This window comes from Sceloporus occidentalis, unplaced genomic scaffold, assembly GCF_023333645.1.
Source record: "Sceloporus occidentalis isolate IW3139 unplaced genomic scaffold, rSceOcc1.0.p SCAF_227, whole genome shotgun sequence".
Lineage (NCBI taxonomy): Eukaryota > Metazoa > Chordata > Lepidosauria > Squamata > Phrynosomatidae > Sceloporus > Sceloporus occidentalis.
In genome coordinates this window covers 478,357-495,317 of record NW_028317207.1, presented here as the reverse complement: position 1 = coordinate 495,317, position 16,961 = coordinate 478,357, and the positions used below count along the sequence as shown (strand labels likewise).

The following is a 16,961-nucleotide window of genomic DNA, read 5'->3' as shown; positions in this document are numbered from 1 at the left end:
GCATACCTGTATGTGCTAAAGCCTGAGAATGGTAGTCCCATTAAGTTTACATTACATTTTTACATTATGTGCTAACTAGAGCCTGATCCTGTCTTCAACCCACTGAATATGATGGTGCTATATAAATACTATATAAAAATAAATATTCATGCCATGTATTAGTAATGCTCAGCCCCCCCCCCCGCCGCCCCCCCCCCATGTGTGTGCAAAGAGCACAAGAAGGAAACAGCAAGAAGCTAAAGCCTTCTTAATTCTGTACAACTATTTAAAGTTCCCCACCCAGGAGTTTATTCTATTGTAGTTAATTTGCATCAGTATATTTTCCTCCTTGCTGAGAAACAGGTTATTGCAAGTTTAAAAAATGATTTGACTTTTCATTTTCATATGTCTTATTATTTCTTTACATATTTATTTAGAGTAAAAAGGCACAAATTATGTTTTGTTTGTTGTGGCTATATAATTGTAAATATACATTATCATGCACTAGGCCGATAAACATATAATGACTTATCCAGATTTTGCTTTTATAAAATAGTAATTTTTCTCATGCCTTCTTCTGGGTACAAAGGGCACATCTATCTGATACAAACCACCCTGCACCCAAGAACAGCCACTGGGATTTCCCTAACACAATGCTATGTTGGCCTACTATAATATGTATCATCTTCCACTAATACAAGAACTGAGGATCTTCCTCCAAAGGTTAGATTATGTTGCCTGCACACATTTCAAATTTGCTACAATACATTTGCTACAATAAAATATAATAATTATTATTATTTAATTAACAAGATACCTTTTTTTGCTACACAATGAAATAAAATGTAAAATTGTATGTAACCTTATATGGTGTTTCCAAATGGTTTCCTGGTGACCAAAGGGGTTAAGGTGCATCTCTGAGAATAGTATCTGATAGTCAGAAATTGTAATATATATATATATATATATATATATATATATATATATATATATATATATATTACATATAGGTGTGAGTGTTTTTCTTACAGTTTTGCCTGAGGTAGGACAGCGGGTGTGTCATGTCGGTGACTCCTCTCTGCTTGTCTGTTGTCACTTTCACAAGGTCCATTGCTGTTTCTGCCCCATGTTTCATCGGAGAGGACAGGCCCGGTGCTGGGAGTTGCTTTACTCTTGCGTGTACGAAATACGGTTAACCCTCTGATTCCCAGGAATGTTTCAATTTATTGGTCTTCAGCATCAATTCTACATTCCTGTGGCGATGCAAGGAGAGATCAAGCGTTTGTCAAGTAAGCAGTAATTTAACCCTTTCACTTAGGGCCCAATGAATACGAGAAATGCCTTTCTATGTTGTACGCCATAGACTTCCATCACCCGTCCCGGTGTCTGCGGTGCGCGTCTAGTGGGGCGAATAAATACCGGCGCTTTTCCCTCTGCTCAGTCTCACTGCCTCCTTCGTATAGAACTGTTTTGTCTTAATATCATCAATGTACAACTGAAAAGGCCTAAAGGGTTAAACATAATCGAAATTGAAAATATAAAAAAAAAACTGTAGGCTTATGAAATGTCCTTTTTTTGTTGCAGAAGGGGGAAAAAAGAATTAATTAATCCGAATTAATGTTAACGTCTTTATAATGGGAAGCAGCTTAGTGTCTGTACAGGGCAAGGCAGTTAAAAAATCTTATAGGAGGACAAAGAGAACATCAAGCGTACAGGGGCATATGTGAGAAATAATAGGAATTAATATGAAATAATGGAAAATATTATACAATATTTAATATTATTTATAGTAACAAATTTTAGGTTAGAAGTCACAAATTCGAACAGTAGCTGGCATATTCCTTGAACAGAAGAAAAGGCTATATGTAATGGGACAAATTTCGTAAGAAATCTCTCTCTCTCTCTCTATATATATATATATTGTATAGATATATATATATATATATATATATACATATGTGGACTGTCTCAATTTCCGATATATATATATATATATATATATATATATATATATATATATATATATATATATATATATATATATATTTATTAACATATAGGTGTGAGTGTTTTTCTTACAGTTTTGCCTGAGGTAGGACAGCGGGTGTGTCATGTCGGTGACTCCTCTCTGCTTGTCTGTTGTCACTTTCACAAGGTCCATTGCTGTTTCTGCCCCATGTTTCATCGGAGAGGACAGGCCCGGTGCTGGGAGCTGTTTTACTCTTGCGTGTACGAAATACGGTTAACCCTCTGATTCCCAGGAATGTTTCCATTCATTGGTCTTCAGCATCAATTCTACATTCCTGTGGCGATGCAAGGAGAGATCAAGCGTCTGTCAAGTAAGCAGTAATTTAACCCTTTCACTTAGGGCCCATGAAATGCCTTTCTATGTTGTTCGCCATAATCTTTCATCACCCGTCCCGGTGTCTGCGGTGCGCGTCTAATGGGGCGAATAAATACTTTTCCCCTCTGCTCAGTCTCACTGCCTCATTCGTATTTATGTTTCGTGCAAAAGGAAGGTCAGCAGACTGCTCTTCACAATCAAAGCATGAAGGGGTTTTCCGGGGCTCGCCGGTTACAGTAATATTTTCAGCTTGTAGCAAGTAAGTCCCGGAAAATCCCTTCTGGCCTGCATCCCACGGTCAGGAAGCTTAGCCGCAGCGTCGCTCCATGGTTACAATGTATATCTATCTATCTATCTATCTATCTATCTATCTATCTATCTATCTATCTATCTATCTATCGATCTATATAGGTATACACACACACATGTGTGTGTGTTAAATTTTGATAAGCCGCAGCTTCGCTCCATGGTTATTTTGATTACACACCTTAATATTCAAATATTCAAGCTAATGACAAGCAATGTTAATATAGACATAGTAACTACCATATTCTGCACTACCATTTATTTTAAATTATACAGCGACAGAAATTAAGTGACTGAAATCAATATAAAATAAAAATGTATTAATGCCTTTTTCCCCTTCTGCAACAAAAAAGGACATTTCAAAAGCCTACAGACTCACTTACATACATAACACAAATACATTGACAGGCGAACTTTTTTTTTTTTTATATTTTCATTTTCGATTATGTTTAACTCTTTAGGCCTTTTCAGTTGTGCATTGGTGATATTAATATACACACTGACAGATTATACAGCTATTAACAGTGTGTATAAACAGGTTCCAATCGATCAGAGTACAGTACTTTAAAATACAATAAATACAATGAGGACAAAGCATAAAAAGTGGGTCTCGCGCAAACTTGGAAAGATGCCCTAATTTCCATAGCAACAATTGGAATATGTGTGATAATTGAGGCCACATTTAAAATAATATACACACACATATATATATATATATATATATATATATATATATATATATATATACCCAATTCAATCTAATGAACACTTCAAACACATAATGTATGTGTATATATATATATATATATATATATATGGTATATATATATATGGTAGTATAAGTGTTATATGTGTGTGTATATATATATATATATATATAATCACTTTTTTTTAAGTAGACAATTATCACTGTCTTAGCTTTTTAAATACGGAAATTAAACGGCTGAAATAGTTCGCACAAGTTGTGTTAATAACAGGGCAATTAATGTACCAAGGACCGTCTTTGGCTTTCCCTTACACACCGATATTGTATATATGTAATTTCGAATACATTATATAGTTTATAAAAAATCGAACTATAACAGAAATTTTGTCTCGGTATTGTGTGTTTGAAGTGTTGATTAGATTGAATTGGGCATAGATAAATTTTTATAATTTTAAATGTGGCCTTATCGCCATAGCAACCAAAGGAATAGTTCAATCATCACGCATATTCCAGCTGTTGCTATGGAAATTAGGGCATCCTTCCAAGTTTGCGCGTTGCGCGAGACCCACTTTTTATGCGTTGTCCTCATTGTATTTATTGTATTTTAAAGTACTGTACTCTGATCGATTGGAACCTGTTTATACACACTGTTAATAGCTGTATAATCTGTCAGTGTGTATATTAATATCACCAATGTACAACTGAAAAGGCCTAAAGGGTTAAACATAATCGAAATTGAAAATATTAAAAAAACAAAACAGTTCGCCTGTCAATGTATTTGTGTTATGTATGTAAGTGAGTCTGTAGGCTTTTGACATTTCCTTTTTTGTTGCAGAAGTGGGGAAAAAAAGCATTAATAAATCCGAATTAATGTTAACGTCTGTATAACTGGAAGTAGCTTGGTGTCTGTACAGGGCAAGGCAGTTAAAAAAAAAATCTTATAGGAGGACAAAGAGATCATCAAGCGTACAGGGGCATATGTGAGAAATAATAGGAAATAATAGGAATTAATGGAAAATATTATACAATATTTAATATTATTTATAATAACACATTTTAGGTTACATAACCAAATTAGAAGAGTGGCTGCCCATATACCTTGAACAGAAGCAAAAGCTATATGTAATTCCGTAAGAAACCCTATATATTTGGTAAATGTCCTCTGTGAAACGTCGATTTTTTTCTACAAATCTTCTCACATGTATCTCTTAATTTCCGATAGATTTATATACATATATCGGAAATTAAGAGAACACCCAAGAGAACATCAGACTCACGATACGTCTAGTGGGATGTACTGGCATATTATGGCCCCCTTCTTTAACACCCGCCTTCCTCATTATATGGAAGCAATTCCATCTCATATGAGAAGCAGATGGCCACTTTTATCCTTTCGAAGAACATGATTTTTTCTGGTGTGGCTTTTATCCAGGGGACTTTCCAGAGCATTGCCTTGTGATGTCATACACTACAGCATTTCATACAAAACGGTAATATTGTTATTTTTTTTTTCGTTTCTCAATTCATACTGGTTTTGAAAAAAGCTATGGTTTGTATTTACAGAGACTAACAGCCTGTACAAAAAAACTCTAAGAGAAAATAAATTAATTAGTATTCACCATCGCTCCTTTTCGATGTGTTTAAAATTCGTGTGGGGTGCCCATTCAAGGTGGGCACGAAGTGTAGAAGTTCTTGAATGTATCGGTGAAGATGGCACCCCCAGCTGGCATCTCACTGATCTGTATTCTTTTCATTGGAAGCTGTGCCTTGGGCGTTGCCCATCACAGTGTCGCCCCATCACAGGGGCTAAGCATACTGAAAATACACACCCTGGCTTTTTGCTGTCCTTCATCACCTTTCTAGTGTCGATTTTTAAACTACAGAGGAGAAAATCATAAGATTTCCCAAAAAGTTTAGATACTGACTGTTGCAGAATCTAAGAATTCTTATACAGATGTCTGGAAATATATTGTAAAGGTTTTTTTTAATGCTTTTTCTATAACGTGTTTCTGTAAAATAAAAGTGATAAGAAACTTGCTATTGCTATTGGGTATTCATTTTGCAAAGGAGTTGGCATATAGGGGTATAAGGCATTTCTGGAGGCAGAGTGGCATATAGGGGGTAGAAGGCATTTCTGGAGGCAGAGTTGCATATAGGGGGTTAAAAGGCATATAATGGGGCAGATTGGCATATAGGGGGTATAAGGCATTTCTGGGGGCAGAGTGTCAATCCTGGGGGCAGATGTGCATAACTGGGGGGTGGGCAGGTTGGCAAATAAAAGGAAATAAAAAACAAAAAATATTTTTCTCAATCATAGCTTTTATTAAATATGAAAAAATAGTTTACATTAATTAATATTTACTAGTAAAACTTTTTTTCCTATAGGGTCATCTTATATTCAGGCTTTTTCTTTTTTCCCCTAAATTAATATTTGGATTTTGGGGGTTCGTCCAGAGTGGCATATAGGGGTATAAGGCAATTCTGGAGGCAGAGTGGCACATAGTGGGTCAAAAGGCATATCATGGGGCACAGTGGCATATAGGGGGTATAAGGCATTTCTGGGGCAGAGTGGCAAGCCAGGGGGCAGGTTGAAGGAAATAAAAACAAAATATTTTTCTCAATCATAGCTTTTATTAAAAAAAAAAAAATTGTTCACATAGTTTACATGAATTAACATTTACTGGTAAAACTTTTTTCCTATAGGGTCGTCTTATATTCAGGCTTTTTCTTTTTTCCCCCTAAATTAATATTCGGATTTTGGGGGTTCGTCTTATACTCAGGGTCGTCTTATAATCGAGCAAATACGGTATATACGTATAAATACCTATTCAATTGTATATTCCAGATGCATATATTGGAAAATGATCATCATGTAATAGAAATAAGCCACAATGCATAACTTTCTTTTACTACACACATAGCATACTTTTCCATACTATATCTGTAGCTTTTTAAATGTCCCCTTTGCATCCTGTTAACAAATCATTGCTTTTTAACACCAACAATTGTCAAACTCTTGACATTAATACGAGTATTAGTTAAGTACAAAATGTACATAATATACCTAATCATACATGTAATCATAGAATTATATCCAAGTTATTATATCAAGACAGTTGGAAGGAGTGTCAAGAGAAATAAAATATGACAACTTCATGAATCCAGATGTGATCCCAAAAGTACCATTATTATGAGTGACTGAGGTGTATCATAAGTCAGTGAACATCTATTAGGCCAGGATAGGTAAAAGAAAAGAGGATCCCATTGATTTAATCCATGATCAGAAAATTGGTTAGGAATATATTAATCAATTGTAATTAAAATACTGACAAAAAAGTTTTTTTTTTCCCTTTTTTAATAATAAAAAATGTCTGTTTATACATCAGTCCCTTCTTGCAGTATAAGTAACTGGGCTTGTTATGATGGCTGTACTGTATTTACTGTAAAGAATACAAGGTTAGGTAAGTTTTGCCAGAGCCTCCAGCACCCCTACCTCAGTGGCTGTGCACTATTGGTGTTCTAAAAAATACACTAAGAAGGTGTACACTACCCTTCATTTTTACTTTTACATCAGCCATATGTATCCAGCAACAGGCCAAATGCTAAAGCATTTCATTTCCCAAGCAGACTTAGTGCAGGTGGGAAGCACTGGCCTTTGCCAGGTGTGATCAATTGCCAGTCCAGGCCTCTGCCATCTTTCATGTTCCCCAAAACTGAGTAGGGTTCTCTCTACCTATTTACAACTATGACCATTCTTATTCACTTTGGCCCTATTTAGAGGAGGAAAGAGCTAAAAGACGTCAGAGCAGAGTTATGTACATTTCAATACCCAGCTTACAAGAGGCCTTTTACATGCTTAGACATTGGACAGCATGTCCATTTCTCTTGCTATCAACAAAGTCCTTAATCAAGTTTGGACCTCCATCTCTGAACTGGCCAAGTCAATTGGCAGCCTTCCCCAGCAATCTGGTGGTGCATAAAGGCTTGCCCCTCCATCCAGTAGCACAATCAAGGTGTCCAGAAAACCACATTGGACTGCATCATGAGCTGGGGTCATCCCAGTGGCTGGGTCTGGAATGTTGGGGTCAGCAGCATAATTAATGAGTAATTTAGCCATCTCAGGACATCCCATCTTCATCACCTATGTCAAATAAAATAAATAAAATGAATTAATGACATTTATATCCTGATTAAAATAAATAAATTAACTTAATAATCAATTAAAAATAAAAATGCACAAACTGTAAACCCAGTTACACCATCACATGCAATTTTTGTGGTTTTTCATAGACTTATTGTATTCCCAGCATTATGGAAAGTGAATGTGGTTTTTGTAGTTGGAATTTTTTTTTGGTCATGTGTTTTCTCTTATATTTTTATATGCCATTTTTAAAATATTTATTTTTTTATCTTTGTCAAGTATTTGAGTGACTAAGTATTAATCAGAAATAAATGGAAAATAATTTAATCAAAACTAGACCATCAGCAGGCCAGAACAGGAACTAAACAAAAGGAGGTTTGTTTTGTTACATGCAGCAAACCTCCCTGAAAAATTGTGCAAAATTTTAATGAATTTACAACTTCAGTGTATTTATTATAAAGTTTCTAACCCACATTGTGATTGTCACTTGCACAAACCTGTAGCCCCCAAATATAGTCTAGGAAAGTCTATGTTCTAAAATATGATATACCACTTTCTGCCAACTAAAAATCCTATCATCTTCAGTTTAAGTTGAAATCTGTAACAGCCTAATGTAATTTATTAACTTTTTTCTACACTCTATATAGCATTCCATTTAAATTAAGTATTTTAAGTCATATTGTACTACTTTTTTATTATATTGTAGCTTGTATGTTAATTTCACTATCAATATCTATGATACGTTATATTACTATTTGTTTGTTTTAGTATGTTATAAAATTCAGACAAATTACGAAAATAATTAATTGGGTGAAAAATATACTAGTAGTAAATGCACACGGTGTCCCTAGCCGCTTCACAGGAGATTTATAGAACAAAAAATAGTCTACTATGGATTAGGTTCAAATAAGGGGGAAAAGACAACGTAACACTGCAAAAGAAAGAATACAGTCAATAAGATAAAAAAATTATGAGAAAACAAAAGGGTATTAAAAGCTGCAAATGCATAATTCAGATGAATTCTAACTTGTCTAATGTCGCATCACTACTTTTTATTCCACATTTTATTGTACTGCATATTTTACGAAAAAAATAATGATTTAAGAAAAAAATATGCAGAATGCCAGTGCAAGTTTCCTTTCTCTGTATAAACTTATAAAGCATTCACTTGTTTTTAGATGGCTTTACGGATCAGAAGGCCCACGCCGGTTGCAATAGGAGTAATAATGATGATATCCATAACTAATAACTTAGGATAAAAGAAATAAGAGTTTAATTAAAGCATTATGGAGAAACGTTAGATCAAATCCATGAGTTCAGGGTAAAGTGAGGAACGTTAAGCATGCCCCTATAACATGAAAGGTCGTATCGTTGCCCCTCCCGCTTGCAGTTTTGCATCCATGATTCAGCCAGAAATATGATGGCGTTCTGTAAATCAGATAATAATAATAATTAACGACAAGCTCCATACCTGTATGGGTGTGCGTCCATAAGAGTTCTTGGCATTGGGGTCTATGCCGCTTTGAAGCAGTGCCCTGGCCAGCTCTAAGTCCCCCCTGGCTGCTGCGGTGGATAGGATGTCTGCAGATTTACCAGCCATGATTTCTAATCGAATGGTAACGATCATAAAAATAAAGGCATAGAATGCACAGAATATTCAGTGTGTTACAGACGCGCCTCCTCGCCATTCAGCAATTCAGCCAATCACAGCCTGATGATCACATCCTGGGCGGAGATTGGGAGCACATGACTTCATTAACTTCAGTAAGTTCAGTGCTGGAGTGAGTTATAGTTTTCTTCGAAAAGCTAATAGCTACTCTCTAGTAAAGAGTTAACAAACCAGCATCCTCTTAAGGGATCTCTCTGAATTTCACATATTAAAGTCGCTTCATAAATTTGTTACTGTTCCACTTAGGTCATACATTAATTGTAGTCTCTAGTATGCTAAGCAAGTACACCAAATCCCATATGTTCTTTATTCTTTCATCTGAAGGTTTAATCAGGTAAAACAATAAAGTAACTTTAAGAAGTATTTTCAGATTCTATGGCAACAGTTTATTGGTACATGCTTTTGTGCCACTTGATGTGTTCCTGCAAAAATGTTGAATGAGACAAATGCTAACTTGATGATCTTTTTTTTTCCTGGGAAATAACTCAACGGTACTAGAAATAATAGTAAATTGTCGCATCTAGTTACAAAATGTTATATTCAGCAGAGAAGTGGAACAACAACTTTATTTTTTATATTATTATATGTTTTGCTGTATACATGACAGCATATTCCTATATACACCCCATCCCTAACATCCCTCTAGTTCTGTGAAAGAGCTTTAAGAAGTTTAATACCTTCACCAAGGTAAATGATGGTGATGCCTGCGATTGCAAGGTTTAATTTATTTAATTTAGTATGTTTTATAACTACAGATTTCTTACTTTAAATATATTGTACAGGGGCAGTTAATTACACATACGCACACCCATGCATATTCTGGGTGCATTACCCGAGCGAGTTCAGCTTTTACTGTTTAACATACAAGGAGAATATATATTAAATTGATCTTGAAAATATGTTGAAGTGTAAGAAAAATAGTTTCTGGTACAATCATCAAATATGTGTAAGGCCAAAGTACAACCTCACCTACACATTTTTCTATGTGATGCCACATTTTACTGGGGAACTATAGAAGCAGAATATACTAACAATCTGGCAAGACATTTCTTGTTATATTAGTGGTAAAATCTTAATCCATAATAAATGTACTTAATCCAATTTTTTTAAGAGGCCTAGTGAAAATGAATGAATTTGTGGGTGATTAAAGTGACAGCTATTTAAACGTGATTAGCTCTTCTGCTGTGTGACAGACCCACATACCAGCTAAATTAATAGTGCAGGTTTACGCCAATATATTGTCAGCACTTGGGTTTAGGAAAACATATTCTAGTGCAAAGTTACAATGAAATGCTCTTACATTGTAGATTAAAGGTTTTAATTGAATGACCTTGTATGAGTTATTTCCAGTAATATAATTGTCATTTGCAGAATAAATCACAAGTACCTCCCAGGCTAAACTGCTACTGGATCTGCAGCCATTCACTTCTCTATACCTGGAATCTCCATGATCAGCTACTGTTTTTTCCTTCCTCTTACTGAAACTGATACCATAGATACTGGAATCAGAAGAGTGTCCATACATACTGGCAGTGCCAACACACAGCACAAGAAGAGTGCCCAAAGCGCCTGGCCTTATCATGAGTCAGACATGTTCAAGAGGCAGAGGAGTTAAAAACGTAGCAGTCCTGAATTTTGTATTATCGCAATATCTACCATTGAAATTCATGCATTTACGCTGTATCCAACCCATCCTACCAAATAGTACACATTTATGTTATAATCAATTTTAAAACTACATGGATCTACCTATACACACAAACCCTAAGTAGAAATCCTTACGTTCCACGATGGGTGGTTTACAAATAGATCTTCGCCCCAAAAGTCTAATTTCTCATAGTAAATGTGCTCTATGAAGCATGTGGAAGAGATTATTACAGGTGAGAACTACCGCCTTGGAAACACCCTGGAATAACCAAATATGGATATTGCTATCACTCTGAAATATTCCACCAGTGAACGCAATGACCACTTATTACATATTAAATATATTAATCCAATCCCTATTTCAAATCCCCCATCCTTGTAATAGTTAACTAAAAATATACAGGACTGCGCAAAACCTAACAAAATATTTCTTCAATTATTTAAGGAGGACAGTCTTTTTTTTTTTTAATTAAGTACCAATTAAAGATTAAGTTTTATTTTATTATCTATATTTTTTTTACTTTACTTAAAAGGTGGTATGTAAATGTAACAGCCTCCCAGCAGAAGTGTTAGAGACTGAGTGAGGGAATTAAAATATGCATGGGATAAGCATATGTCTTTACTAATGGTTTAATATTGTAATTAGAACGAATAGGTGTTCCCAGTTCCAATGATTGGGGAATTTCATTAAATACACATAGTAGATGAGAATTACATAATTATTTTTGTAAGATTTGGTTTTTCTGTGTATGTTTTATTTTACGTTCTAATCTAGCAGTAATTCTTCCCGATACTGTCTGCTCTGGGTCACAAGATCAGCTGAAAATGAACTTGTCTAATATTGCAATATTGCAATTATGAGTTTCTGTGAATGTATTGCTATAGGGATGGGTATTTTAAAACTACAGTTTATGCCTGAAAATTATTATTAGTTACAAAAAATAGCATTTCATAAAATGGTGAAAAACAAAAATGTGAATACTAGATGAACCAAGTGATTGTTATCTGTCGTCAGATTTTTTTATTAATGGAGCTACAAATCCTATCAGACACTGAAAGTCAATTCCACAGTAGCTCGACGTTGTTAAATACCTAAATCACTCTGGGTATATATCAGAGCTATATAGAGAAGTCATATAGTTTATTTGAATGCTCAAAAAATCTAACTTAGAATGTTTTAACACTAGTTCTAATTGTGTCTAAAACAAATGCATTCTGTTCAACTTGTAATCGAGAAGCTAAAAAAATTCCATTAAATGTAACTTGTCTGACAAATAATTTCTTATTAAGGAATAATCTGTTTTCTATCGTGTCGCCTAGACGACATGATAAATCTTGTTGTTGGGAGTTGGTTTCTGAGAATCTACTTTGCCCTTTGTAGATTCCTTTTTAATAGTTTACTGAAACTGATACCATAGATACTGGAATCAGAAGAGTGTCCATACATACTGGCAGTGCCAACACACAGCACCAGAAGAGTGCCCAAAGCGCCTGGCCGTATATTCAAGAGGCAGAGGAGTTAAAAAATTTGTATTATCGCAATATTTATGTTATAATCAATTTTAAAACAACATGGATCTACCTATACACACAAACCCTAAGTAGAAATCCTTACTTTGCACGATGGGTGGTTTACAAATAGATCTTCGCCCAGGAAGTCTAATTTCTCATAGTAAATGTGTTTTAAGAAGCATGTGGAAGAGATAATTACAGGTGAGAAAGGACCGCCGTGGAAACACCCTGGAATAATTACCAAAAATGGATATTGCTATCACTGTGGAATATTCCACCAGAAAAATATCATTTTTTCGTGAACGCATATATATAAAATATAATACTTGGCTGACAGATAATTTCTTATTAGGCGACATGATAAATCTTGTTGTTGGGAGTTGGTTTCCGGGAATCTACTTTGCATTTTGTATATTTCTTTTCAATAGTTTCACTGTACAACCATGTGCAATCGTCCACACAGATTTTACACTGAGACGCCCAGTTTAGAAGAACAAGGTATGATACTGTATTCTTCTTCCTCATCATTGTCATCATCAACCTTTTAATGCAGAAATGTCACCGCACGTATGAATCAAAACTGATATGTTTAGGTTAAATTGATACACAAATGAATAACATAAAGATGATTTATGGAAGTACTATGAATATATGTATTTGACTCTGAGATGCAAACAGCCATTATATATATCTATAGATATATATCTATATATATATATATCTATAGATATATATATATCTATATATATATATATATATATATATAGATATATATATATATATAGATATATATATAGATATAGATATATATATATAGATATAATTGAAAAAAAAACATTAAAATCATATTCAACGTATATCCTATTCGTCATTTTTGTTATATTTGTATATATATATATATTTCTAATACAAGCACTCAAATCCATGGCATTTAAAGTCTATAAATGCTGCTACAGATTTACCGCATACTGAATCAGGAAGGAATAACGAACTTCACGCGCAATAGGTGTTTTGGTTGTCAAATCCCAGCAGCCAGCCATGTTTGATCTTAAGCGGAGGTCTGTCCAGCAGTATTTGTGAAATGCAAAAAATTCAAATACATATGTGAAGCAAAACCCTGCTACCGCCACAGATATTAACTTTTATAAGCACACATACATATTATCATTTATTATAGTGATTATTTTTCACATTATAGTGCCATTCACCGTGTATTCATCGACAATCATTTTTTACATATACGATGATTCCTTCCTATATAACAACCCGTTTTTATAACAGGGTTTATTTTGCTGAAAGATCCATGGAAATGAATGTATTGTCTTTATAAGTCCCTGTAAGTGTATGCAAGGTTCTCAGGTATACCTAAAAAGAGTCCATTATTTTAGTCTGCTTTAATCTGTGATCCCCATTTTGATGAGTTCCTCTTTCATCCATGCAGGTGCCAGGTCAATGGGGCGTTTGCCATAATTGTCATAGGGGCCCTGGATACTGGCACCGCCACCCAACAGCACCAGGACAGTGTCCAAAAAGCCTTCCCTGGCCGCATCGTGAGCCGGGCATGTGCCAGTCAAAGGGTCTGGGACAGACGGATTTGCACCATAACGAATTAGCAGCTCTGCCACTTTTGGGCTACCCATCATCATCACCTATCAGATCAAAACAGAAGAAATATAACAATTATTATAATTAATTATAATTATTATGTTTTGCGTATATATTATTTTATATTTGAATATTTAAATTATATATTATATTATTTCTTTAAGCAATAGACTGCAAAGTTGGTTAGCTTTTTATGCCAACGTTGTTTCTAAACAATACATAACACACTATAATACTGCACTTATTCTAAAAAATATTCAAAAGCTATAGAAGTCAAAACTAAGTATATTTTTTTTATTTTCCATCACGTAATTTGGGCTTAAATTGTAAAAAAAAATGGTGAAGGTAATAATTCTAAGATTTTTTAAACACTATTTTATCTATGAATATATATATGGTGTGTTATAATAAATAATAATAATAATATACATTATTAAACGTAACTAGACACATACATATATACGCACAGGCAATAAAGTCATTTATTTATTATAATGTAAATTGTATTTCTATCGGTGAGTATGGCATGTTATTACCCAATATATTTTAACAAATAGTAAGATTTTTCGAAATACAGATATGTATAAATGTCACATGTATAAATTCCATAAACGTTCCAAATTGTAAAAAAAAATGGTGAAGGTAATAATTAGGTAACTGTCGCTTCTTAGAGTGCCACTGGACACACGTGGCCACATGGACAGTACAATGCCACATGATCCATTGGTTTCCCAAGTAGCATAGTTTATCAACAGCATATAAAATGTATAGCCAGACACTTTCCTCTCTTTACCAAATTGCATTCAATTAAAAAATGGTTACAAAAATAAAAAGGTCACGTGTTACTTATAATTGCCAATGTAGAGATGAACAATTCTAAGATTTTTAAAACACTATTTTATCTATGAATATATATATGGTCTGTTATGATAAATAATATCAATATTATTAATAATAATATACATTATTAAACGTAACTAGACACTTACATATATACGCACAGGCAATAAAGCAATGTATTTATTATGATGTAAATCTGGGAGTATGGCATGCTATTACCCAACATATTTTAACAAATTGTAAGATTTTTCGAAATACAGATATGTATAAATGTCACATGTATAAATTCTATAAACGTTCCAAGTGTACATACATGCATATTCATCCATTTTTATTGTATGGTTTACTCTTGGATAATATTGTATTCTGTTCAGGGGTATTTTGATGAAAAGGCTTGGTTCGCTTCTATTATATACTGGCAACACGTCCCATTACGTACTGTATATTATTTCTAAATATGCTTCTATCTATATATGATAAGTTTCTAGAGGGATTTAAGTTTTCTCCGTGGTACACATATAACATGGGTTATTTAGTTTATTAAATGTTATTTACGAACCTGTACGTGACAAAAGGGGTCTCTCTAGCTGTGAATTATAGGGATTTTAGTACAAAACAATGCAGCATACAAACTTCAAACCAGGGCGTATTAAAAAATCTTCACATTTAACTTCAAAAAAATGTTTGTTGGAAAATAAGCCCCAAAATATTTTTAGTTCATTATTTACTATGAATTGTTTACAGAAATACAGTAACATATATGATATCAGCATGTAATGGTTAGAGAGACAAAAGTTCTGTAACAAATCCGAAATGTCATGCAACCTTCAATTATTTTCACAATAAAATTAGCCCAAGACACATGGGAAGATATTTATAGATATTATATATATTATAGGAAAAAAAACCTTCTGCCGGGCGTATCTCTACTTAAAATTAGGGCGATTTAGGTGACTGGAATAAATGAAAATCTAGCATGAAGGCAGCATATTTATTTTATCTTTCCTTTTTCCAAATCATCCATTTTGTGTTCATCACACATTCTGCAACTTCAAAGCTATGATAAAATATAGGACTCGAAAACACCAGCACTGCCATATTCTGTCTAAATCACATATATATGTATGTGTGTCTAGTGCACAACTAAATATACCGAATAGAACACTCACCTTATTTTCATTTGTTTTTTTTTTTTTAAATTAAAACAGTAGCAATCCTATTCTTTTATAAACTTCGGTGAAATATTTAACATTTATTAGTGCAATAAAAAGGTATTGATGTATATTGCAATACCCATTTTTTTAAATTACACTACTGGATTAACACACCTATCTCAATCTATAGTTCAATAATTTAGGACAACGCCAAGGATAGATATAGATACCTATGATGATTTTGTAATGAGTAATCACCTTTACCCCACCACAATCTATGTTGTATGCTTCACGATCTATCTATCTATCTATTAGAATGATTTATACACTCACCTGGATGGGAGTTCTCCCCTTCGAATTAGGGTCATTGGGGTCAGCTCCACCTTCCAGTATCCTTCTCACCAGGTCAACGTCCCCCCGAGCTGCTGCAGACGCCAGCTGATCAGCGACGCTAGTCATGTCCAATCAATTTACATTGAACATTGTAATATGTGTAATATGTCAGGTACAGCTGACTAGGTGTTCACCTAAGTCCACGTTTTAATTTTGTATCTTCATGTCCTGACGTTTTTGCACAGGGCTCCGGTGCTCACTTCTGGCATGTACTGGACAGCGCAGGCTATTTATTTGAAGGCTGTTTATTGCTGCATTACATAGTGGAAGTGGAACTGATACTCTACTCTTCACACATAACATTGATTTCAGTTTCAATCGTCTTCTTCTGACTTGTTTAGGCGATTAGTCACATTACAAAAAATGTAGCATGTGACCCTAACAATAGACACAAAACAAAACCATTACATAAGTGGGTAAAGCTCCCTCTAGTGGCTGTTAAACGTATTCACATGGAATACTGAAACAAAATCCGATGTACAAGAAGCACACACGGATAAAATTTACACAATTTAGAATTATATTTTCAGGAAAGGTTTAATGGTTGTTCTGTACTTGCATGTCTTCAGATAGGAAAATGTAAGTATTAAGTGTTTGAAGTTACAGTGATATTTGCCATTTTCACTTTGGCTTACAAATTAGCCATTTCATTTGCAATGCAGTAC

General features: G+C 34.1%; 1 protein-coding gene across 1 annotated transcript; it reads right to left on the bottom strand.

Moving 5' to 3' along the window:
* Window positions 1-13,698: 13,698 nt before the first annotated feature.
* Window positions 13,699-16,362, bottom strand: LOC149276726 (cyclin-dependent kinase inhibitor 2A-like). Its single transcript, XM_089503351.1, has 2 exons — window positions 16,237-16,362; window positions 13,699-13,953 (listed from the first exon to the last, which is right to left on the bottom strand). The coding sequence occupies exons 1-2, from the start codon at window positions 16,360-16,362 to the stop codon at window positions 13,699-13,701; spliced, it is 381 nt and encodes a 126-aa protein (XP_089359477.1).
* Between the last annotated feature and the right edge of the window lie 599 nt (window positions 16,363-16,961).